General features: G+C 36.9%; 1 protein-coding gene across 2 annotated transcripts in view; it reads left to right on the top strand.

The window, feature by feature from the left end:
• The window catches only part of LOC145983952 (battenin-like), a 106,720-nt gene that overhangs the window by 49,549 nt on the left and 31,005 nt on the right, over positions 1-26,166 (top strand). The window contains exon 1 of one of the 2 annotated variants that reach the window (XM_083117155.1): positions 24,474-24,568. The exons of the other annotated variant lie outside the window; for it this stretch is intronic. Coding sequence (XP_082973281.1) covers positions 24,547-24,568 — 22 coding nt within the window. The 5' untranslated portion in view covers positions 24,474-24,546. Of the gene's footprint in view, positions 1-24,473; positions 24,569-26,166 lie in introns of those variants that run through there. 2 annotated transcript variants of the gene reach the window in all.

A 26,166-nucleotide genomic window follows, 5' to 3' on the forward strand; every position in this document is an offset into this window, starting at 1 on the left:
AGTGACTTCACTACAAACATATTATATTTGTATGTCCCTACAACTGCAAACAGAAAATGTTAATCACTAGAAAAGTAGAAAGTGAAGTACCAGATTAGATGAAAACTTTCTATAGCTGAATACTTCGTCATTGATTACGGCGCCGAAGGGTAGACGACAAGTAAGAAAATGTCCTTATCTACCGTGCTTTAGATATTCTAGTAAATCAAGTAAACAATAGATTTCAGAGTATGAAACAAATCAAAGAAAGCTTCACCTTCCCCACCGCTCTAACGAAACACACCGATAGAAATATGAAGAAGATGTATCTTGCGCTACAGCTACAGAAATGGTTTGCTTTCGGAATGTAGTGTCAGCTGAAATCAAAAGAAGAAACACGTGGAACATCAGCGAAGTTGCAGAATTCCTCTTGATAGAAAACAAAATTCTTGTTAGTAGCATTCCTGACGTATGCACTGCTTATGTTCTGTGACGTCTTCATCAGCTAAGAGGCAGTTTTCAAGCTAAAATTGATCGAAAATTACTTGAGAAGTACAATGACAAGTGAGATTGAATGGACTGGCGCTGTTAAGCATCGAAAGCAATCGGGTTCGAAAACTGGACTTGACTAAACTAGCACAAGAATTTGCTTCCATCAAAAAAAAACAGAGGACTGGTAATGGGCATTAAACAATATCCTAATTTTTGTAGTAACAGTGAATTTTCATAGATAATTATAATATGTAATTTTTTACAGTTTGTCTTGTTGTCTTAACCTTCCGTAACAGTTTTTACATTGATACGAATTACATGTATGTATTGTCATACTTGTAAATTTATATACGTACCTAATATCTTAATATAAATGTAGGTGTGTCGCGGGTTCGAATCCAGGCCTGGGCGTGGATGTTTGTGAGTGTCCTTTCATCAATTTCATCATATCATCACTCATCCCCATCTTCGCAAATTAGCCAAAAGTGGCACAAAAAGCGAAGTAAAATAAAGCAAATCAATCAATCAATCAACAAATGTAGGTGCGAATTAATGTTTTAGAAAAGAGAGCTTTATGCACAGTAAGATTAATTGGGACTGGACCTACAGTTTAAAGTGGGATCCGAACCACTATGTGCCTTCACTGGGTATCGAACCCGAGAATCAATTAGATTGTTACAAAACAGAACTGTCCTTGACTGTACATGGACGGGAAAAGGACAATAATTCTTAGTTGTAGGAAAAGTTGAAACTCCAATTTGATTAGCCGTTAACTTGAAGTTGATTCCCCATAACGAATATATGGGATTCTGTAATACTTATTCAGAATATTTTTCAAACATCGTGCCTAGCTTAATAATCAACTTTAAAAACCGCTTCCACTTTCAACATGGAGAGAAATGAATACATGCTGTATCGTTCAGCCGGGGTCTTTGTTAGTATCAGGAATGCTCAACATAGTAGCAAATGTTGACCTGCTACGTCACACAATTTTATGGTCCTTCCTGGATGCATTACAGGCCGGAGCCTTCAATTTGGCAACCCTGTAAACCGTGACATCAGCCGGCCGATGTTACTCAGAAAAAACATTAGAGAATGAACTTGCAGACGTAAGAAAGTAATAATTTTATGTAGTCTATTCATCCATGGACGTCCGCGGGATTTTTTCCAGGGAGGGGCAAGGAAGGTATTTTTTTCCAGGGGGGGAGCAAACGAAGGCAAAATTTCCCCAAAAATAGTGTTGTTCCCTAAAAAACATTGCTTAAATATGAATTTATGGTGTTCATGCAATAATTAACACAAATTATTGTGCCTAAAATGAAATTATATGTGTGAAATACATATTTTTTGGTTGACTTTCATTTTCCAGGGGGGGGCCACGCCCCCCCCCCCTTGCCCCCCCTTCCGGACGCCCATGTATTCATCCCGTAATCACTTCATTCGCTCAAATTGTATTCGCTAGCCCTAGTGTATTCAACGTTATTTTTCCTAAGTAAAGCAGTATGTTATTAAGTTGTTAAAAATATACATTACATTTTTTGAGCCGCATACCAGCATTTCACAAAGCATTCCGTTCGTTCGTTTCACATGTGGTGAATCATCAAATATAATAAATATCCAATATTGATGTCATTAATATTGGATATTTAACAAAATTATCATCCACTATCGCGCAGGGAGTACATTGTCACCAGCACTCGGTATTATTTTAGCCTTGTACTATATCTCCAGAAAGTAAATACTCCGTGGCTGTGGCCAAATCTGGAACTAACGATGATGTGAGAAATTATTTGCAACACGTAACAATGTCCTTTCACATTTACAATACGTGATATTTGTCACATTTTCCAGCTTGTAAAAATAAACTTGTGTATGTTAACAAAGTTTGCAAAATTACGGACGACTCTTATGACAAAATTTCAAGTTAGTTTGTTGGAGTGGTAAAGTGGGAAAGTGGTAAAGGCCTGGTAGGCCTTGATCCAGGCAACTTGTCGGTACCACTCGGGGGGACGGACTCTAATATGATTTTTCGGTAAGGTTGGGATGCCTCGAGATGGAAAATATGTGATAGCATGTCATAACTCTTTGTCTTCTATGTGTTATCACTCCACTCCCCAGATAACCTTGATGTAAATGGAAATTTTTGATAATTTTTAATATTTTGACTTTCACGATTAGTAATGACAATTATAGTAATTCTAATCTAAATTTATAATAATGATGATAATAAGATTATAATAACTAAGATTATAATATAGATGGCGAAATAGTCCACCTACCCAAGGTGGAAATTGACTTCCAAATTTCCGTACGAATGTTTGACATGCAATTTTCCATGCTTTGTGGAAAAATAAATTTACACTTTCACTTACATTTGGCAACACTGCATGAACAACACTGCACCCCGTTTGTTGTTTCTATGTTTAAAAATATCTACTTGGACAGGGCTAACATTTGGTGTATGACTTATGTATGTACAGGTTTCGGTTACAAAGTAACGCCACTCTTAATTCCCAGTTGCGCCGTTCGTGGGACACCCTGTAGTTACAAGGCAAGACCACACCCTTTTCACAAAAGTGTACAGAAAACCTCCCCATACAGGACAATATCTAAACTTCCTCTCCAACTACCCCAAGTCCATAAAAACCGGCATAATAAAAACACTCGTGCATCGAGCAAAAACCATATGTAAAATGGAAAAGGACCTTACCAATGAAAAGAAATCACTCTACAAAGATCTCGAAACGAATAACTACCCACACAAAATAATGAACCCCATAATATGAACAGAAGAAACAACAGACCCACTTCCAAAAGAAAAAAACACTGGCCACGATCCACACACCATACATAAAACGAATATCCGAAAGAATCCAAAAAATAACCAAGAAATATAACATCAGAACTACATTCCACTCCAGGAACACACTTCGATCCAACCTGGTCCACACTAAACCCCACACACCCGATATAAAAACAAAAAAAAACCGTAATCTACAGCATCCTATGTGAATGCGGGAGGGAATACATTGGGGAAACATGAAGAACACTTGAAGCGAGGGTGGGGGAACACAAAACAAACCTCAGGCTGGGATACTTCGAAAGATCCAAACTAGCGACCCACGCTAGGAAAAACAGCCACAGAATACAATGGGATAAAACACAGATAATAAACAGGGAAGAAAATGGCTACAGCAGAAAATTCAAGGGAGCATCGCATATGACAACAAGAACAGAACCGATCAGCCAACCCAGCCTAGAGATCAGACCAATATGGACACCATTAGTCAGAAACGTTTTCAAAGAACAATAGATGGCAGCACTACACCAACACATTAACATGTCATACATTTACCCACAGAACACAACATAAACACTAAAAAATAGTGAACAAATTGTACAAAAATACAAACTACAAAAATCATAAACAACAACGGGACCAGGGTACACAATTCGGGCACTATCCCTCCACACACATAAGATCTTACGCATATGAACTTTCCAGCTTGATCATTACTAGTGTGTAGTTAGAGATCGCTTAGTTCATTGAACTCTCCAGCCTAATTATTGCCAATTTTTGTGGGAGCAGGAAAAGGTTTATTATCCATTTTGCTTTGACTCATCTCCCTCAACAGGTCGCTAGGTGCCGTGGCTTGCCGCGAGTTGATAGTTTCCTGGAGATGAGGCCTTGCTCGAAAAGGTTTATTATCCTTTTTATTATCCATTTTGCCTTGTCTCATCTCAATCTACAAGTCGCTAGGTGCCGTGACTTGCCGCGAGTTGATATAGCTTCCTGGAGATGAGGCCTTGCTCGATGAAAAGGTTTATTATCCTTTACGTCAACGAATTACAAGTGATCGGTTAGTTCGTATGAACTTTCCAGCCTGATCGTTACAAGTGCGTAGTTAGAGATCGGTTAGTTCATTGAACTCTCCAGCCTAATTATTGCCTATTTTTGTGAGAGCAGGAAAAGGTTTATTATCCATTTTGCCTTGACTCATATCACTCAACAGGTCGCTAGGTGCCGTGGCATGCCGCGAGTTGATAGCTTCCTGGAGATGAGGCCTCATGACCTTGACGTGGTCATCTGACGAAGTGGAGCCTGGGCCACTGATAATCATACCTAGTAACTTTATGTTGAGCATTTTTCGTATATGTGATTTTTATTTGGTGAGGGAGCCAGTTCCAGTAAAACTAGTAAACCTGATCCAAATTACACTCCAGAATACTACGGCCAAAGTGAAAATTAATAATGATCTTACTGATCAGTTTGAAGTAAAATCTGGAGTGAAACAAGGTGACCCTTTGTCAGCACTTCTATTCAGCATCGTAATGGATGTGATAATATCCAAACTTGAAATAAGAGGTAATATCTCTACCCGATTAAAACAGCTATCTGCCTATGCTGATGATATATTAATAATGGCAAGGATAAAGCAGGCCATGCTAGACACATTCATAATGTTGAAAAATGAGGCAATAAAATATGGTCTAATAGCAAATGAAAGTAAAACAAAATATATGAAATGTGGGAGGAAACCAAATAAAGAGAATAAACTAATAATAGACACAATGAGTATTGATAATGTTGAATCTTTTAAATACTTAGGCTCAAAAGTGCATACCAATAATTCAATAGAAGAAGAAATAAGAGAAAGAATTATAGCAGGAAACAAAGCTTTTTATGCAAATTTAAACTTATTACAAAATAATACTCTAAAAAAAATCGGGTCCTGAAAGATAGCTTAATACAAATATTACTAATATTTGAAAGGAGAATATTAAGAAAAATCTTTGACCCCTCCAAATTGAGCGATGGCTCTTGGAGAATAAAAACAAATGACGAGTTAGACCATTTGATTAAGCATAAGAATATAATTCGATTCATAAAAGCCCAAAGATTAAGCTGGTTAGGACATATCGAACGATTGTCTAATGAGAGAACAGTCAAAAAGATATATAAATGGAAACCATTTGTCAAGAGGCCAGTAGGTAGACCTAAAATTAGATGGGAAGATGATGTTAGAAACGATATTAGAATAATGAAGATCTCAAATTGGAAGAAGGATGCCCAGGATAGAATTCAATGGAAGAAAATTGTTGAGCAGGCCAAAACTCATAAAGAGTTGTAGCGCCAAATAAAAATAATAAGAAGTAACTTTATGTACTTGTGACCGACAGACGCGGTAGAGCCTAGGCCACCAAGAATAATCCTCCAAGGCAACCATTTATAGACCATTTATATGATCTAACAGACTACACGCTACCCTGAAGACGGAGGCAGATTCAGCCTCCGAAACGTAGGCAAATCTCTTTTAAAAAATAACAGTGGTTTAAAGTCCAAAAACTAGAATGAATAAATCACCATTGATTAACTACAAAGAAGTATTAAATCTTGCCTGTAAATCCATAAACAGACGCAAACGTTTATGTTGTAGTTGTTAGTAGCCTCGTGGGAAGCTGTCATTTCATAAAGTGATGTCTCTTGCAATTTTCCATTTATATTTCTTCAGTTTCTATTAAAATAATAAATTATTTATGTTCTTGATTTGATTGATTCATTTTATTTTATTTCGCGTTTTGTGCCCCTTGGCTAATTTGCGAAGATGGGGATGTGTGATGAAAGGATGAAATTGATGAATGGACATTCACAAACAACCATACCGAGCGGGATTCGAACCCGGGACCCTTGAAATGATTTATGTTGTTTTATACCTTGAAAAATTATGAAGTTTTAGGTGTTGTATACATGCAGTGAGCGAATAAGATATCGACTTTGTATCACGTCACTCATCATTCCCTATCCACAGACAAACGTTTCTAAAACATTGAAAGAATATCATCAACGGCTGAGGGTTTGACGTGCTGACCCCATGTCACCCCATTAGCGGTTGAAGTTCTCCACACCTCTATGTAAGATTGTGGCAGGGAAGCTGGCAGTCGGGAGATAGGCCAAGACCATTCGAGGGCTTTCGCGCCATGGGTTATTTATTATTTATTTATTTAAGAAGGAAAAATCTAAGGTGCTTTTCGAAATTAGCAGGTGAAGTCATGGATTAAAGATGCATGTGTTGTGGTTACAGACGTAAAAAAAAATCACTGTCTAAACGCGGATTGGAACACACATATGTTGGTGCCTCATTGGCAACTATAAAACAAATAATCTGTAACCGCGCTCGAACACGCATACACACACTAACCACTCACCTACACGTTCTATTGGTAGGTTTTTTTTTTTTTACTTATAATGTAAGTTTTCGAATTGTTTCACTACTGGCGATGCGAATTTCTTTCGCTTATTTTCTTTCAGATGTAATTGTTTTTCCAGACCGATACATTTTTTTACCTTCTGCCACCCATGGAAATCCTTATGGAATACATAATTGGGACGCGAACTCACAGAAAAGAGAATATTTTGGTTTAAAAATACTTGAGGTGGGAATGATGTGTTCAGTTACGTCACACATTTGACCTCAAAATTTTTCATCTTTCAAGTTATGCTTGCAACGCCACCATCAACCGAGCATTTATTTTCTGGACATATAGTACATACAGATGGGTATATGTTTATCACATCCACAACTACTTTGTACGTCTTACATTTAGAACTTTAAGGCCAGTGTGTTAGGTCATTTAAATATTTAGTTGTTAAAGAACTACACATTATTTAGGGTGACCTGATATTTGTTCACCAAAAAGAGTATAGTCTATATGTTGAAGGTGCGCATGCACAAAACATAAAAAGAAAACGAAATTAAGGGTGGCTACTTGTTATTGCTTCTATTACAGACAGTATAAAATAGGCATACACTCTACAGATTCAAATTACTTATGGGTATAATGTAATTAGCTAATTACAAATACTTCCTCACCAATGGCACCATCGTTCATACTTCTGGTTGATGATTTTTATACAGAGTTAGAACAGGTCTTTGATAAATTTTCTCAGTATGATATGAAAATTGTGTTAGGTGACTGTAACGCACAGATTGGCAAAGAAGAGACATTTAAACCCACGATTGGTAAAGAAAGTCTTCATGAATTAAGTAATGATAATGGTATAAGATTGATTACTTTTGCAACCTCAAAGAATTTAATTGTGAAAAGTACCACTTTTAAACATAAAGATATCCATAAACATACCTGGTCTTCTCCAGATGGTAAAACTCATAATCAGATAGATCATATTCTCATTGATAAGAGACGGCATACTAGTATAATTGACGTTCGTACACATAGAGGTGCTGACTGTGCCAGTGACCATTATTTAGTAATTGCTAAATTAAGAGAAAGACTCTCAGTGATAAATCATAAGCAACAAAATCTAAAAGTTCTAAAATTTAATACAGAAAAATTTGCTGATGAAAGAATTAAGAAAGATTACCAAATTAAACTGTCAAATAGATTTGATGTTTTGCAGGATTTAAATGATGATGAAAATATAAATGAAACAGACGTAAATAAGAATTGGGAGCACATACGTAATGCAATAGAATCAGTAGCTAAAGAAAGTATAGCATACCATAAACCAAGAAAAAGTAAGCCATGGTTTGATAATGAATGTCATAATCTAATAGAAATAAGAAATCAGGCTAGACTTAGGTGGTTAAATAACTCTGATACAAATCTAAGCAATTATTATAGAATAAAGCTAGAAGTTAACCGTACGTTTAGAAGTAAAAAAGAGATTACTTGAAAAGCAAAATTAACGAAATTGAAACAAACAGCAAAAACAAAAATATCAGAGATTTATATAAAGGTGTAAATGAATTTAGAAAGGGGTGGCAACCTAAAGTAAACTTGATAAAAGATAATGACGGTGATTTTCTAACTGACCCAAGTGATATTCTAAATAGATGGAAGAACTACTTTAATGACCTTTTAAATGTTCATGTAGGAGATAAATCAGAAGTAAATGAAGTACACACAGCAGAACCTAACTTGACTGAAGTTAAAGATGCTATTAAAAGGCTAAAGAATAACAAAGCACCTGGCATTGATTTAATACCAGCTGAGTTAATTAAATATGGTGGAAATTCATTAATATGTCAAATTCATAAATTAATTTGTTTAATATGGAATAAAGAAGAAATCCCTAAACAGTGGAAAGAATCCATAATTGTTCCTGTGTTTAAAAAAGGCGATAAAATGAATTACAATAATTATCGTGGAATTTCTCTACTCTCAACAACATATAAAATATTATCTAACATTATTTTAACAAGACTAACCCCATATGCTAATGAAATTATAGGTGATTATCAATGTGGATTTAAACGTAACAGATCAACTACAGATCACATTTTTCACATCAGACAGACACTTGGGAAAAAGTGGGAAAAAAGGTAAAGTGTTCCCCTGTGCATAGCACCACGCCATGAAGGCGTATAGGGGGTGTGGGGGTAACGCCCCACACTTTCTTGATCCGGTCGTGAGTGGGGGTGATGTGATCAGCATCACGCCCCTGACCGCCTTTACCCCCCAGGGTTTCCCCCAGGTACCAATGTTATTCGACGCTGGGTAGGCGCCGGGGCCGCTTCCACCGTTAGAAAAGTTCCCGGATTTGAACCGGCCGGGGATCGAACCCGGGACCTTGAGCATGGTAGTCAGACGCGTTACCGACTGAGCCACCCGCGGGAAAAAGTGGGAATATAATCAAAATGTCCATCAGCTATTCACTGATTTCAAAAAAGCATATGATTCAGTCAAAAGAGATAAATTATATAATATATTAGTCGAGTTTGGAATACCTAAGAAGCTTGTTAGTATGATAAAAGTATGCACCAGTGAAACAAAGGAAAATTCGTGTGGGCATTAATGTATCTGACAAATTTACAATTCATGATGGGGTTAAAACAAGGAGATGCATTATCTCCATTGCTCTTTAATTTTGCCTTAGAATATGCTCTTAGGAAGGTAAAAGAAACTAAAGAAGGACTAAAATTAAATGGTATAACTTAGTTGTTAGCATGTGCAGATGATGCAGACTTATTAGGGGATGATATAAATACAATTAAGAATAATGCTAAAATATTTTTCAAAACTGCTAAAGAGATAGGTTTGGAAGTTAACAAAGAGAAAACTAAATATATGCTTACAGGCCGAAACCAAGTTTTAGGTAATTATCAAAATCTAATTATTGATAACAACTCGTTTGAACCAGTTTCCAAATTCAAATACTTAGGAGTAATATTAACAAATGAAAATCATATTAAAGAGGAAATAAAAAGTAGGCTTAATTCAGGAAATGCATGTTACTTTTCTCTTCATAAACTTTTGTCTTCTAGTTTAATATCTAAGAAACTAAAAGTTAAAATATACAAAACGGTAATTTTGCCTGTAATATTATATGGGTGTGAAACGTGGTCCCTTACATTGAAAGAGGAACATAAATTGAGAGTATTTGAAAATAAAATCTTTAGGAAAATCTTTGGACCTAAAAGGGATGAGGAGACAGGTGAGTGGAGAAGGTTACATAATTTAGAACTACATAATTTGTATTCATGTCCAGATATTATTAGAATAATTAAATCAAGAAGACTTAGGTGGGCAGGCCATGTGGCACGAATAGGAGAGGAAAGAGGAATTTACAGGATTCTTGTTGGGAAACCTAATGGTAAGGGGCCTGTAGGAAGGCCTAGACGAAGATGGAGGGACAATGTTGAGATGGACCTAAAGGAAATCGGTAGGGATGGAAAAGAGTATATAGATCTTGCTCAAGATAGGGACAGATGGAAGGCCTGTGTTGCTGCAGCCATGAACCTTCGGGTTTGAGAAGACTAGAGAGTTAGTTAGTTAGAGTATGGTTAAGTCGTCCTTTATTGCCACTCCAAACTCTTCACAGGTCATATCCACATTGAATTTCATTTTCATTACTAGTTCGAGTGTTGACACCAAGAGTGTACTTTATCCTCTCGCCAATAAGTTTTAATAACACTGAGGAGTCTTTCACAAGCAACATTTGTACCAGGCAGTGTAAACAAGAATTTTATAAGAGGTACAATCACTTTTAAATTTCACCCAGCCTGTACTGACCTCCACTTACCCATCATTGTTTCTTTTCTTTCTGCGGATTTTAAGGCATTTTTACGCGTAAAATAATGAATGAAATTAAATAGCAAGGAAAAGAGTATATTTGGGGATTTTTGCAAATTGAAAAGAGTATAGAGTACATGAACCTCTAAAAGAGTATAATACTCTTAAAAAGAGTATGTCTGGTCACCCTACATTATTGGAGAGTTCCATGCTGCGTATGAAATGCACAGTTGGCCTTGTGTTTTCTGCTTATTTCCAGTTATTTAACGGCCAATTTCTATTTCTATTGTTAATGTATGTTTTCCACTTACATCGTAATGTCAATCTGCTGTCCAGATTTGGAAAAAGAAAAACATTTGACACAGATTTCCTTGTTTCTTTAAGAGTCAACATCAATTTTGCTATTCGCACCCATGTTACGTAGCTTGATGTTTAGGCCGGCGAGACAGCGTTGCCACATTTCATGATTACGGTCTGTAATGGAGCTGGCCGTAGGTAGAGACGTTTACAGCTGAAAACAATTGAAAATCGCATTGCGTTTGCCCTGTGGCGTCTGCAGCGAAAATGATTGATTGATTGATTGATTGGGTTAGAGTTGTAAGTCCACTTTATGCACAGTAAGATTAATTTGGACTGGACCTACAGTGTAAAGTTGAGACGATCACAGGTTAATAATCTTGCAAGATTAGAATTAGTTCATAAATATTTTGAAATATAACACGAAGGTTAAGATCCAACTTCTATGATATTAGTAAAATAACTGAGCAATATGCAGTTCACTATTACCAGTATTTCCAATTCCCAACCCAGTGCCCAACGGGTCATAATACCCCCTCCCCCTTTTAGGGCCCAGTATTCCTAAAAGAAGAACGTCAAATACAGGAAAAATTGCAAAGTTAGGAATGACTACAAAAAATTGTACACATAACTTCCACCCACTTTCGAAAATCAAAAAACGATTTGATTTGGCTACTGAGCCAAAGATGCCGGGTTTGAATCTCGGTTTGGCAATGGGTGCTCTTTGTGTGTCCCTTCATCAATTTTATCGTATCGTCTTCGCTATTAGCCAAATATGGCGGAAAACGAAGTAAAATAAACCAAATCAAACAATCAATCAATGAATGATTTGATTTGATTCGCTTCTTTGATACATTTGGTTAATCGCGAAGATGATACGACAAAATTAATGAAGGGACAAACACAAAGAACACCCATGTCCAGGTAGGGGTTCGAACCCGGAACTCCTGGTGTCGTAGCGCGCTGTGGTAACCGCTCCCCCATGGTTGGTTGATTTGACGTTTTAAGTCCATTTTATACACAGAAAGGCTAATCGGGCCTAGACCTATAGTTTAATGTGGGATCCGAACCACTATATACCTCAATCGGGTACAGATCCGGGACCACTTGCACTCCCCACGGAGGTCGGCCGACAACAAACATGAGAGGAAGGCGCTAACCATTCGGATACGTGGGTATCGGTAAAGCAAACTGCATTTTTCGTGAGTAGTAATTTTCAATTGAATTTTTGAAATACCATCTTTATATATGATTAACGTTTTTCCAAAAAAAAATTGCATTGCTTGATTTCCATAATTTCCCCATCTCACGATATAGTTACGGAAGGATCCGGGCTCGAGCCCTGGCCTTTGCATGAGTGTTTCTTTGCAACCACTCTTCACCCGTTTAATTTAATCAACGTTCATCGTCATGGCAGAAATTAGGTAAAGCGATGGAAGAGAGAAGAAAATACAAATAATTTCATCCCAGTGCATCTGTGAAATCAGGAGCCTAGAATTCTCTGTTTATGATTATCCCTCGTGACTTTCCAAGCTCTTAGCTACTTATTCCGATTAAATCTATACAGCTACAAAAAGCGATGGGTAACAAAACACACCTTTAAACAAACCTTTTTTCTACTTTCTTCAATGATATTCATTTGGCTTTTTGAGTTCTGGGATACATGTTTCATTTCTATTTTTTTCATTATTCATTGCAGGCAGAGTACAACACATAGGAACAAGAATGCACGCTCGTCACGAATTCCGGCCTGAATTGTTCTTTGTGAGGTCCGTTCATCAGTTTCATCATATCATCACTCATCCTCATTTTCGCGATAACCAAATGTGGCAGAAAAGCGAAGTAAAATAAACCAAACCAACAACAATAATTAGAATGCGCGTTCTCTTGCCCAAATAAATACATCCGTATTTATGATTGTTTAGCTTATCCATTTTTTTTATTGGAGGCCAAGAGATTAGTATATTAAAATAAAACACTACTAAAACGAGAGTGAGAGAGAGCGTGAGCAAATATTTGTTATTTAATAATTATATAGTCTATTCCATATTTTAAAAAAAGCATAATTTTTTTGTCTGCACATAAGACGTTCCAATTGCATAAATAATAAAAGTACATCCCATATTATACATACATACTGTACAACGTGTAAAATGTTGTGTAAATACAGAGAACATAAGTACTGCAGAAAATTTTCGCTTGAGTTCTTTAGAGGATTTACAAAGGAATCGAATGGAAACCAATCCCCTATCTATCCTATAGGAGATAGACTGGGGGACCTGAAAGCACGGGCTTTCAACCATTGCAGCGGGGGCGAGGGGGCAAGGGAAGTAGAAGCAGAAATCTTCCCCTTCCCTTCAAAAACCCGTTTCTACCTGGAACTGTAAGGCGGAGAAAGAGCGAGCTAGGCCGCTGAACGCACCGAGGGACGAGAAGGGCGTGAAAAAAGTGTTGCATATGAACTGTGGCTTCAACAAAACAATAAATATTGTGATTTGAATATAATTCGAGATGTGAGATTGATTGATCTATCTCTGCTAGACTAGCTACTCCTCAGTGCACGTCACTGCTCTCCAGTGATTAATTTTTGGTGGACAATTATATACCATGCTGATCGGATTCGTGATGTAAGATGGTGAGCCTGAATATTATTCCATATTTCTCTCCACTTCATTCTGGGATTTTTCTCAATAATTTTACATGTTGGTTGTTCTAATTTACATAGTCTGCGATATATTTCCGATGTCACTGGTATTGTTAATATCGGAGATTGTAATAGGGCATAACTAATATCCATTATTGTTGACTTAAAATACCATAAAGTGTCTACCAGTTTAGTAATATCAATAGGAGCCTCTAGTGAAATATAGTCCTTAGCGCTTCTCAAAACTTTATTTGTGAGGCTGAGTGGATCAATGTCTGCGTGTCAGCTTGAATACGTAAGGCCTGGCATTTGAGTTCTATATTCACAAGATTCATTCCTCCCTCGGCAAAAGGCAAACAAAGTAACACATGTTACACCCTCAATATCTGACCATCAGATAAACCAATTTACTGCACTCTTAAGTTTATTTATATCTAACTTCCGTAGTGGGAGGATTTTTGCCATGTACCATACCTTTGAGAGTGCATACACCTGTACAAAGGTCACCCTTTACTGTAAACTAAGGCTGCGAAATTTATTTGTTTGTAATATCGCTTTAACCCCAGTTAATACTCTATCATAATTTAATTGGATCATACTTTGAATAGAGTGTGTATATATTATACCTAGTATACGTATAGTTTGTACAACCTTAAAATTACCTCGCTGCGAGTGAGAATGAACCAAATTTAAATTCAAAATTGACGATTTTTCTTGGTTTATTTTTAATCCAGCCATTTTCCAAATTTCTGTAATACTTGACATGTTTCATCAATATCAGACTGTTCATTTATTAATACAGTAATATGGTCAGCATACGCTAACACCTTAATGGTAGTAGAGTGTATGTTAATTCCTTGAACTTTTCGGCCTAATTCAGAAAGAATGGGTCTCAGTGCAATACAAAACGCTAACATCGACAAAGGATCTCCTTGACTTACACCTTTATAAATATAGAGTTCTTTTGTCAGAAAACCATTTATTTGAATTTTTGCTGTTGCATGACTATAAAGACTTTTAAATACTGAAAGAAAATGTCCACGTATACCGTAGCCCTGCAAAACGTTAAATAGATATTCATGATTTATCGAGTCAAAAGCACGTTCAAAGTCTAATGCTAATATAGCATTTTCAGAATTTTTGTTCTGTAGTCTATAACATGTAATTACTTCACGCATCGTTTGTAAAACATTTGTGATTTTCTTATTTAAACCAAAAACATATTGATCCTCTCCTACTAATTTGTCGACATAAGGCATAAGTCTGCCAAGCATACGTCGCGCCAATATTTTGTAATCCATACAAAGGAGGGTGATTGGTCTATAATGACCAGCTTCGCTTGGTTTTGGACATTTTGGGATTAGAATTATAATACCCGTATTGGAAGATTTACCCATTTGATACTTGCTAAACACTGCATTTATCCAATCCGTTATTGTTTGACCCATCAATTTCCAAAAGGTTTGATAAAACTTATTGGGTATCCCATCCCAACCAGGAGCTGAAAATGGTTGCCCTGCCTTAACCGCTCGAAACACTTCCTCACTTGTACATTCTTTGTTTAAGTTTTCACTTTCTTCATCTGTAAAACCCTCTGATTCGGATGCCAATGCATCCATTAAAGCTCCATTATGTGACGCTGGTTGGGAATATTGTTGCTCAAAATAATTATAAATGCAATTATGTATTTCAGGGGCTGAATTGATCTTTGTTCCCCCATTATCAAATATTTCACTAATACATCGTCTTTTAGCATTTTTTTCTTTCATGAATTACATGGCTGATAGAGGCGACCTCATCGTTGTCAAAATGAGGAAGTCTACTACGAATTTTGACCCCTTTCTGCAGTCATTTTTAACAGTACAGCTTGTATACGTTTGACTTCAGTTTGCACTTTTTTCCCGTCTGTTGCTTGCTGAATTTGTTCACGCAACACCCTGTAGTAAAATTTATATTTATTTGTCCAATCTCTCGACCGTTCCTTACAGTAACTGATACAAAATCTTTTTATACCCGGTATGAGAATCTCCTCCCACCAGCGGATTATATCTATCCTCCTCAAACGCTGTGTTATCCATCTCGACCATTGGTCATTAAATGCTTGTTGGAAATTTTTCTCATTAAGAATTGAAGCATTTAATTTCCAACTACCGTACCCTATAGGGACTATTGGAATGTCCACATTTATCATCATAATGACAGCACTGTGATCTGAAAAACATGTAGGTGTTATATTGATGGACTTTACGTACTGACGTAATATGAGTGTTACATAAAATCTATCCAATCGGGATGCACAATTGTCACGTATACCATACGTGAAACCCCTCTGCCCAAAACATTTGTCACTCCAGACATCTGTGAAGTTAAAGCCAGTTACTAATTTTTGCAATGAATTCGACGTGTTAAATCCAGGTCTTTGATCCTGCGGATACAATACACAATTGAAATCTCCCCCACATATTATGTGTTCTCTCCTACCCTGCATTTCAACCGCAACTTCCTGCGCAAAAAACTCATCCCTTTGTTTTCTACACTGTGACCCCGATGGAGCATATATGTTATATATCCATACATTGCAACTTTTGCTGATATGATTCTATTATTAGGATGACATACCACATTTGTGAGGGGAACCGTATTACGTGTTAACAAAGCTGTTCCTGTCGATTGGAAATTTGCATTATTATGAACTCTTATCGTTGGGGAAAAATTGAAATTCAGTTGTCCACATTCTTGGAGAAATACAATATCTAATGATGCTTGTATAATAAAGTCCTCTAACGCCGCCTGTTTTGTAAGGGATTTCATTTTGTTTATATTTATCGTCGCAAAACGAAGGGTCGTCATCATAAATACTATGAACAAAATTTTTGGGATTGGGTATTCCCAATACTTATACTCCCACCTTTGCCCCATCTAAGAGTAATAGTTCTTACACTATTTTTATATATCCCTAATGTTATACACAAAAAATTAACAAACACTAACAATATTATTTTAGTAAGGGGGAGGAAATACCCCTTCCCTTTGTATACCTTAATCCATAAATAACTACCACCACGCAATTCAACATCATTAACTTACTGACAGTCCATATAAAAATATTCATTCCAAATAATACTATTTTCTAATCTTAAAGTGATTACCTGTACCCAGTATTCACAAACTTTCATGGCCTATCGGACTCGGATCAATAACCATGTCTTGTACATTTGTTTTTACATGTCGCAATGATCGTCTTTCGTCCGATTGCTGCCTGACGCCTTTCCTTATGCTCTTTGGTCGTTTTTGTGAGCCGGAAACCGAACGACCCGTACTACTTTGGACACTTCCACTTTCACTATCCGTTTCCGAATCTTTTTCCTGTTCAGCTTCTTGTCTGAAGTCCTTTTGCTTGGTCTGATTCTGCTTCCTCTCCTTGTTGCTCTGTAGCACTTCATCACTCGATTCCTCTTGCACTTTAGTTATGTCTTCTTGTCGTCTTAGTGGTCCACCCTTCTTCTGCTCCATAGTATCCAGGGACATTTCTTCACTTTGTCACGTAAGTTGAACATTTAACACAGGTTCTTTTGGTTGCTCTTGCATATTTTCTTCAGTTCCTTCCTTGGTCAAAGTTTGTTGATCATTCTTGTGAATATTTTTCTCTTCCTGTATACGTATTCCCTGTTAAAGCCCTTCTATCACCGTCAGTTGTGCTGATTCTTGACTCACATTTATATCTTCGTGTGCAGCTGTATACGGTGAAATTGCTTAGCTATAGGACCGAACTGCACGACCCATGACTTTGAACACTGTTGGTTTCCGTAAGTTACAATTAAACCGCATGTGATCACTACTACCACACCATTCACAAGTCGGGATTTGACCATTATATACTACATGTGCCGTATATTGGCCTATTTTCACAAAGGAGGGAATTGGCTTCTTAATTGCCATCAAAACCTGACGCACCCCATTATACACTTTGTACCTAAATTTGTCACTCCAAGTTTCTGCTTTCAATTCATCGATTGTCCCATATTCACTCAGTTTTCACGAATGTGTCGTTCTGGCACTTCCAAAGGAAGATTAAACACTCAAACCGGCTTCACAATTCGATTCGCGTCACTCAGTTTCACTTGCGTCACAGTTCCACTACTATAATAAAAATTCACTTCACCAGTATTTTCTTCTAATATTTTTCTCATTTTTCCAGGACGCACTAATTCCAAAAATACACATTTAATCGTCGTGGGAATTTGTATGGCTGCAATTTCATCCACACTCAGTTTGAATTTATCATGAATAAATTCATGTACTTCCAAAGGACTAGGTTTCAAAACTGATTTGTATCGTATTTTCGCGATCCATTCTATACTTTTGTCCAATTCTTCACTAGCACAGTTCAACAGCACACCCTCTCCCACACGTACGTACCTATATCGCGCTGAACTTTCACTTTTCCTCAAAGCACAGAGCTCGTACAGCACGACCTACCTGTTCCGCGCTAGGCGCGAGACTGACCACTGAGGCATCGGGAGGCCCTTCCGTTATGTGTAGAGCATTGAATAAGCATGCAGTTTCTTTACGTAATTGCAACAAGAATTTAAAAATTCTGCGTCTTGACACAACCTCAAAAGAAAAATCTAGAGTTGTGTGTTTGATATTAGTGTAAGGTTTTCGGGGAGATTTTTAAGCGATTGATGAAGAATAAATGCTATATTATATAAATGGTATTCCGAAAATTCTTACACATCATATTTTTGAAACATCGTGTCCAGCTTTATAATCAACATACAGAAACGCTTACACTTACAACATGGAAAGAAATTCATACTCTTGAATTGATACACCCAGGTATTTTTTTTAGTAGCGGTACCCATTCGGACGATATTGAAATAAATGCACAACTGGTGCGTAACTGTACCTCCTCCCCTTAAAACTGACTTTCAAGGAGCTAGATTTAGGAAGTGCTTCCTAGAGTAATGTTAGTTGTCAAGGGGGTGGGGCCCTGCTATTATCGTTAACTCTAACTAAATTGATGACAATTTATTCTTAGTTTTCACCATCTAGATCCGGCGGCATCACCCATCTCATGGTCGTTTGAAATCGAAAATAAAGGATCCCCTGATAACAATATTATGCCAATTTCACGTCAACACAGCGCTATATATATAAAAAAGGAATATCACGTCACGTGCATAATGTATAATCATGGCAAAAGTTGGTCTATGTGGGCCGGAACCAGTGATGGCACCATAGTGGGGGTACGGGGGCAGGCGCCCCAGTTCACAGCCAAACGAGTGCAAGAAAAAGCCAGATCTGGCTCCAAGAGAGCTAAGTTGTCAAAACTGCCGCGGGGGAAGAGCTTGGGAAGAGCCCCGTGGAGACTGTCTCGCATGCCCTTAATAAGTTAATGCTTGTAGGACTAACAACAAATGCTGATCACAACGGACCAGAATTACTATGTAACACAAACACCGAAATTACATAGTGTTTCTGGTCGTGGCTATTGTTTATGATGTATAATTTATGTGATCCATCGTTTAATATTTAATAAGAATATGTTTAATAATAACAATAATTTTACAATTGGGTCTAACCGATTTTTCAGGAAAGGGGCGGGGGTAAAATGATCTCCTTGGGATGTCCCGTTTTTGGGTCAAAATATTATTGGCGCGGTCACCCTACTTTTCTGCAACTTTTGGCTAATCCCATCCTAAATGTGCCTTCATGGCACCACCGGGCTATATGCACGGGGAACTTTACCTTACAAAATATAGATAATTATTGGTATGATTGGTTAGCAACGCTTGAGTCAATGCTTAATGATGAATAATAAACATATTGATATTGGTATCACTCATTTCCTCATTTTTGATTCATTTTAATCCACTAATAAATCAATTTCAATATTTCTTCGAATTGTTTTCTGGGCACCAGTGCGATCTCCACCGAACACCTCTCATTCGTTTATTTCATCATTTTTAACATTCGTACTTACCTATTCTGCATTCCGAACACGAAAATAATTTCAATTTTTCACATTAACAGTAATTATTGATCTTCGTTTTTTTTTCGCTTCCGTTACAAACAATATAGCGGGTACAGCTTGAGTCGCGTCGTAGATCATGTGAGTATGCAGTGTTTCCAACCTTCGTAACAAAAAATACCTGAATAGCCTCACAAACCATTGACGCATAGCCCCACAAACCATTCACGGATAGCCTCAAAAACTATTGACGGATAGCCCCGAAAACCATTGACAGATAGCCACAAAAAAAAACATTTACGGATAGCCCCACGAACCATTTCAGGCAAGGTTAGGTTAGGTTAGGCAAGCATAGTTAAAATTTTGTTCGTAAAACAATGCGATACAGCTTTAAGAGAAAAAAGACCTTCACTTCTTGCAAAACAACGGCGTGGTTGGAAACACTGACAGGGGGTTACGTCATGACAGGCCCGTAGCCAGGAATTCTTTGTAGGGGGGGAGATCCTAGAGGGGCCAAATTTTTAATATATTGTGTCGCATTGGCAGATATAGCAGGGTACACAGAGGCACTTCCCCAGGCCCGTAGCCAGGAATTCTTTGTAGGGGGGGCGAAGTCAATCCTAGAGGGGGCAAAATTTTAATATATTGTGTCGCATTGGCAGATATAGCACGTTACACAGAGGCAGTTGCCCCACCCCCAAAAGAGATAAAGAACAGAAAAGGAATGATATCTTGAAACTCCAACGAACAAAAAAAACTTCGAGCAACATCAAAAAGCAATGACAAATCACTTTTCCAGATTGCCAAAGAATATAAAGTTTAACATAAATAGGCTAATAGGGACTGTATCTACTTGATATTTACAGGTCGATAATGTTAATAGATGATTAACATGTACCAACAGCTTTGGGCCTCTCTGAAGAACTGATTAAGGGAGCCCTTTATAAATCATACTTCATAATGATTTCCTCTAGTTTTCAGTATGCAAGATTTTTATGCACAAAGGAATCTAACGAGAATCCAACAACACCATTGTGTTGTGTTATGCAAGAAAAATCAAATTAATTAAATAATAATGGTTACATATTATCTACACTTTGATGAATTGTGTAACAATTTGTAATACATTTTTTGTAGGCCTACTTGCTAAAACATTAAAACATGGGTCCCTTACTCCACCACAGATTCTATTTGCTTCAAATGAAAGACTCTTGCATCATTACAGACAATTTTTGCCTACTGGTTACGTTAATCATTTTGCAAAATATTGTGTTGTTGAAATACATATGTTTGACACCCGAAAAATAAATAGGAATCCCTTGATTGATCAATGACTTCTTGGATTGCAGTGTCATCTTTAATATTTTATATCAAGTTTTATAGAAGGAAATGTTGTATCCTCTTTACATTATTTACCCCAAATATCAGTTGTTTTTTTTATGCCGATACTGATTTCTGCCAGTCACAGAATGGCTTAAGATATATGAATAAAATTAGGAGAGTCCACTCCATAGAAGAAGAGTTGACATAATTATTTGTAAAAAAATTAGGTTGTGCCTAAGGTACTTTAACAGACAACGTCTGCTACAGGCACAATGGATTGTCATTTTCTTGAACCTATATTCATAGGGTGCCGCCTGATAGCACCGACAACTTTCACAGTCTGTACAGGACATCAAGGCAAGCAAATTTTCTCAAGTCACTATTTGCTCGTCTAATTCTTCTTTCGATGTTACAAGCAATCGAAATATTGCATCTTGTGTCCTTAATGTATGCAATCCCATTGATAGCTTCGCAGTTGCAAATGTCATTTATTTTTACTGCCGTTTAAAATTCTGAGAGCAATATATAAGATGCTATGGAAACGATGTCATGGAAACAGTCAGGATTAAGACTCAAATTTTCTTTTATAAAATGGATACATAACACACGCCTATATTGCTTATCTTATTTGTGTATGCGAGCGAAGCGAGCAAGAAAATTTTACGAAATGTACTTTTATTTGTATAACATTTGAAATCGCTGTGCCCCCTGCAAGTGCCCTTAGCCGTCTGGAAGAAAAATGCAAGAAACACTTCAAAACTAATTCCATCTTGAGTATCCATTTGTCCTGCTATTCTTAGAGTCTGCTAGTCAGGTTTCTTTACTTCAATGTTTGCCGCCCCCCCCCGATTGGACTTTCTTCCAAGATTGGGGGGGACAATGCCCCTGCCCCCTGTGGTTGCAGCACTGTTTGTGAGTGCCTCATCATAAATTTCACGTCATCACTCATTGTCACGATTAGCTAGATGTGGCAGAAAATCAACGCTACGTAAAAAAATCAAATATCCACTTCCTCTCTCTATCACATGATTCGCTATTACCAAAAGGTAGACTTGGGAAACAAAAAATTATGCTGTTGAACCTTCATAGCAACACATCCAAGAAAAACATCCAAATTCATTAGGTACCTTTAATACAAGACCACTCAAAATGTCACAACTGTTCTAGAAAATTGAACTTTGAAAATTGTGAAATCATTTCACGAAGTCTGAATCTTGAAGGGAATTTTCCCCCCAATCCTGATACGACGTTATATGGAATCCCCCACACCTTCATAAATCACTAAATCAATAAATGTCTTTGTTATGTTGCTAGAGTAATACAGGATATAATTGTAAAGATTAGTGAGAATTCCAGGTAGAAATGTGTTCTGTATTTTTCACAGGGGGGGCAGTTGCCCCCCTGCCCCCCTCTAGCTACGGGCCTGCACTTCCCTCCCCCAAAAGAGATAAGTAAGTAACAGAAAAGGGATGATATCTTGAAACGAACAAGAAAAACTTCGAGCAACATCAAATAGCAATATTTCGATAATGAGTTTTCCAGATTGCCAAAGAATATAAAGTTTAACATAAATAAGCTAATAGGGGACTGCATCTACTTGATATTTACAGGTCGATAATGTTAATAGACGATTAATATGTACCAACAGCTTTGGGCCTCTCTGCAGAACTGATTAAGGGAGCCTTTTATAAATCATGCTTCATAATGATTCCCTCTAGTTTCCTGTATGCAAGATTTTTACGCACAAATGAATCCAACGAGAATCCAACACCATTGTGTTGTCTTATGCAAGAAAAATCGAATTACTAATTAAATAATAATGGTTACATATTATCTACACTTTGATGAATTGTGTAAAAATTCGTAATACATTTTTGTACTTGCTAAAACATTAAACCATGGGTGCCTTAGTTCACCACGGACTCATTTTCTTTCAAAGGGGTGACTCTTGCATCACTACAGACAATGTTTGCCTACTGGTTTTGTTAAACATTTTGCAAAATATTGTATGAATTGTATTATATTATAGTTGAAATACATGTTTTGACACCTGACAAAACAAATAGCAATCTCTTGATTGATCAATGTCTTCTTGGATTAGTGTCATCAGCAATATTCCATATTAAGTTTCATAGAATGAAATTGTTTTAAAAGGGCGAAATAATTTTACGGGGTGCCATGGCATCCTCTTTAACATTTTTTTTTACATTTAGATCGTTTGACTCCCAGGGCCGTCTCCCGCCACCCCATAGCTCTGGCTCTGAACTTGAACTATGAATAGCAGGTATTACGAGCGAATCGAGTAAGAAAATTTTACGAAATGTATTTTTATTTGTATAAAATTTGAAATCGAAATTGTTCCCTCTGTGCTCCTTGCAAGTGCCCTTGGCAGTCTGGAAGAAAAATGCAAGGAAAACGTAAAAACTAATTCCATCATGAGTATCTAATTGTCCTGCTATTCTTAGATTCTCTTAGTCTTGTTTTTTTTACTTCAATGTTTGCTTCGCCTAGAATGGACTTCCGTCCAAGGTCGGGGGGGGGGGGGCAATGCCACCTGTCTCTCTGTGGTTGCGGCACCGTTTATGAGTGTCTCTTCATCAATTTCACGTCATCACTCATTGTTGTGATTAGCTAGAAGTGGCAGAAAGCAATGCTAAGTAACAGAAATCAAATATCCACTCCCTCTCTCCATGGACGTCCGCAGGATTTTTTCCAGGGAGGGGCAAGCAAGGCAATTTTTTTCCAGGGGGGGCAAAGGACACATATTTCCCTCCAAAATAGTGATGCCCCCTCAAAAAACACTGTTTCAGTCTGAAATTATCATGTTTCTTCAACGAATTTATAATAATTAACATAAATTACTGTGATTGAAATGAAATTAAGTGTGTATTATATAATTTTTAGGTACACATTCATTTTCCAGGGGAGGCCCGTGGCCCCCCTTGCCCCCCCCCTTCCGGACGCCCATGCCTCTCTCTACCACATGAATCAACCCTAATAAATCACAAAATCAATAAGTGTATTTGTTATGTTGCTAGAGTAACACATGATATAATTGTAAAGATTAGTGAGAATTCCAGGCAGGAATGTGTTTTGTATTTTTCACAGGGGGCAAAGCAGGCTCTCAGGGGGGCAGTTCCCCCCCTGACCCCTCTAGCTACGGGCCTGCGTCATGAAACGTACGGAACATCCAGCACACGTAGAGGAAGCAACGGTCATTGTACGTCTAAGAGATATTTTTCTTCAAAAATACATGAATTCCCGTTCGAATAGATTCCTATGATTCCACGATGGAAGAAAATACCTCCACGAACTTTCAGAATGCTACAGAAACTCATTTCCGTAAGTAGTTTCTTCTGTAAAAATGAAGAAATCCGTTCGGCGGAGATCGCACTGTTCCCGTTTTCTGTAGTCAGTGAAAATAATAGTAATAGTTCTATTATTACTACTACTTAATCGTAGTGTTAGCAACAATAATAAAAATTGATGAAGTTGTGATCGGCGATATCAGTTCTTGTAAGATGAAGGGAAAATTTGATGAAACGGGATACATTTGAAGAAAAAGGGAAATATTTCACCTTTAAAAGGGAAATTGTGACGACAACATTGGCTGCTCTCTGACATTGGCTACAACGCGGCCGCTTTCAAAAGACATGAAGTGAGCTTATGTTCCAACCTGAACAAATCAATCTTTTTAATACCGATTTTATGTAACTGAATGGTGGTAGTCTGTGAACGTAGGAAAGAGCTTTAAAGAGAAGACTAACATAATTAATGCCCGCATAAACAAATATAAGTGACAATGCTTGAGTTCTTGCATTATGGTGAGTTAGTTAAGTAATGGTAACTTGAAACAAACTGTTTTTTGCCTTGCAATACTATTTTGAAAATGAAAGCTGAGTATGAATTCACAAATGGAAAAGGTCATTGCGTATGAAACTAAGCCATTGTGGTTTCTCAGATATTTTATTAGTAATGACTTGAAAATACAAATATTTCAATGCAACAGCAATAATAATAATAAAATAAATAAAAAATACATACAATTCGTGGGGTAAAGCAAAATATAACGCTAGCACGAACAAATGTTCAGCTATTCTTTGATTGAAACCCGGCAGTTGTATGTTGCATTCGTATCCATACTTTGATGCTTTATGGTTATACCTTAAACATAAAATTTATGAGCATACAATGCTCAATGGGTTGAAATTGAGGTATAGTCGATTAAAAATGAGCGTGTACTAAAATTATCGGTAACGGTTCCGATTGTTTTATGATTTCTCCTAGCACAAATACTAATTATCATAGAATTTTAGAAATCATTGGCACAAATTTGAACCTTCCTTAAAGTAATGAGCACTGTTTGTACTCAAAAAAATTTTTTATGTTGAAAAAAATAAACTTGAACATTACCTTACGCACTTCTCATGGACAAGATATTCTCCATTGACAAGCGATAGTAAATATCGTAGAAGCGTGGGAATGAATGTAGAAGTAAATGGGAACCTTAGTAGAATGTATTTAGGGACTTTATTTTAATGCTAAGAGAACCAAACCTAACCTGCCTAACCTAACCACGATAGCATATATTGAACAAAACCTTAAGTAATCGCTAAAACTCCGCAGTATGTGTTAACAGACATACATGGAAGTCGAACAATGCAAAAATTGCATTCGTAGCATAATGAAATCGCAATAAAACAAAAGGAACTTGGGCCAAATTATCCACCATTTTCAGTGACTTCGTTTAATGCAGTGTGAGGTTCGAGAGTTGCAATAAAAATCATCCTGTGAAAGTGCAATTTGCATCAATATATCCTTGAATTCGACTGTACGTGGTTTTAAATTACCCGAATGTATCTTTGGGAAGTCGGGGTTAAGACAGGTTCAACTACTGAATGTTATATGATGATGTAGTAGGTTAAGCTAAATAGAGTAGGAATTTTTGATAATGTTTTGAGTGGGTTAGGTTAGTTAGATTTGGTTGCTTGAATTTGTTGTACTGTCTTTTCCTGCAGGTTATTGAACAAAAAAAAACAAACATGCAAAACACCTGTACTTAAAGACTGAACTTCACTCATGAATAAAGAATAAAAAAGAAGACCTCACAATCAACAAAGCTTCTATGATATTTTCATATTACTTTCTAATATTGTGAATGCTTTTCTTTTCTGTACAGTGCAAAATCATCTAATGTATTGTAGTTATAGGTGTGTAGACAAGATTTTTTTTCTGAACGGGGCTGTACCTTTTATAAAAGATGCAACATGTTTGAAATTAAAGTAAGATAATAGTACTGAAATAACAATAAAAACTAAATATGCTGACCAAGGCAGAAATTTATTTTATTATAAAACATAAACTAAACGTAACGTAATGAAATAACAAGTTATGATGTACCTGTCACTAAATATATTTATTT

Source organism: Lepisma saccharinum, chromosome 2, assembly GCF_977018435.1.
Source record: "Lepisma saccharinum chromosome 2, izLepSacc3.1, whole genome shotgun sequence".
Taxonomy (NCBI): domain Eukaryota; kingdom Metazoa; phylum Arthropoda; class Insecta; order Zygentoma; family Lepismatidae; genus Lepisma; species Lepisma saccharinum.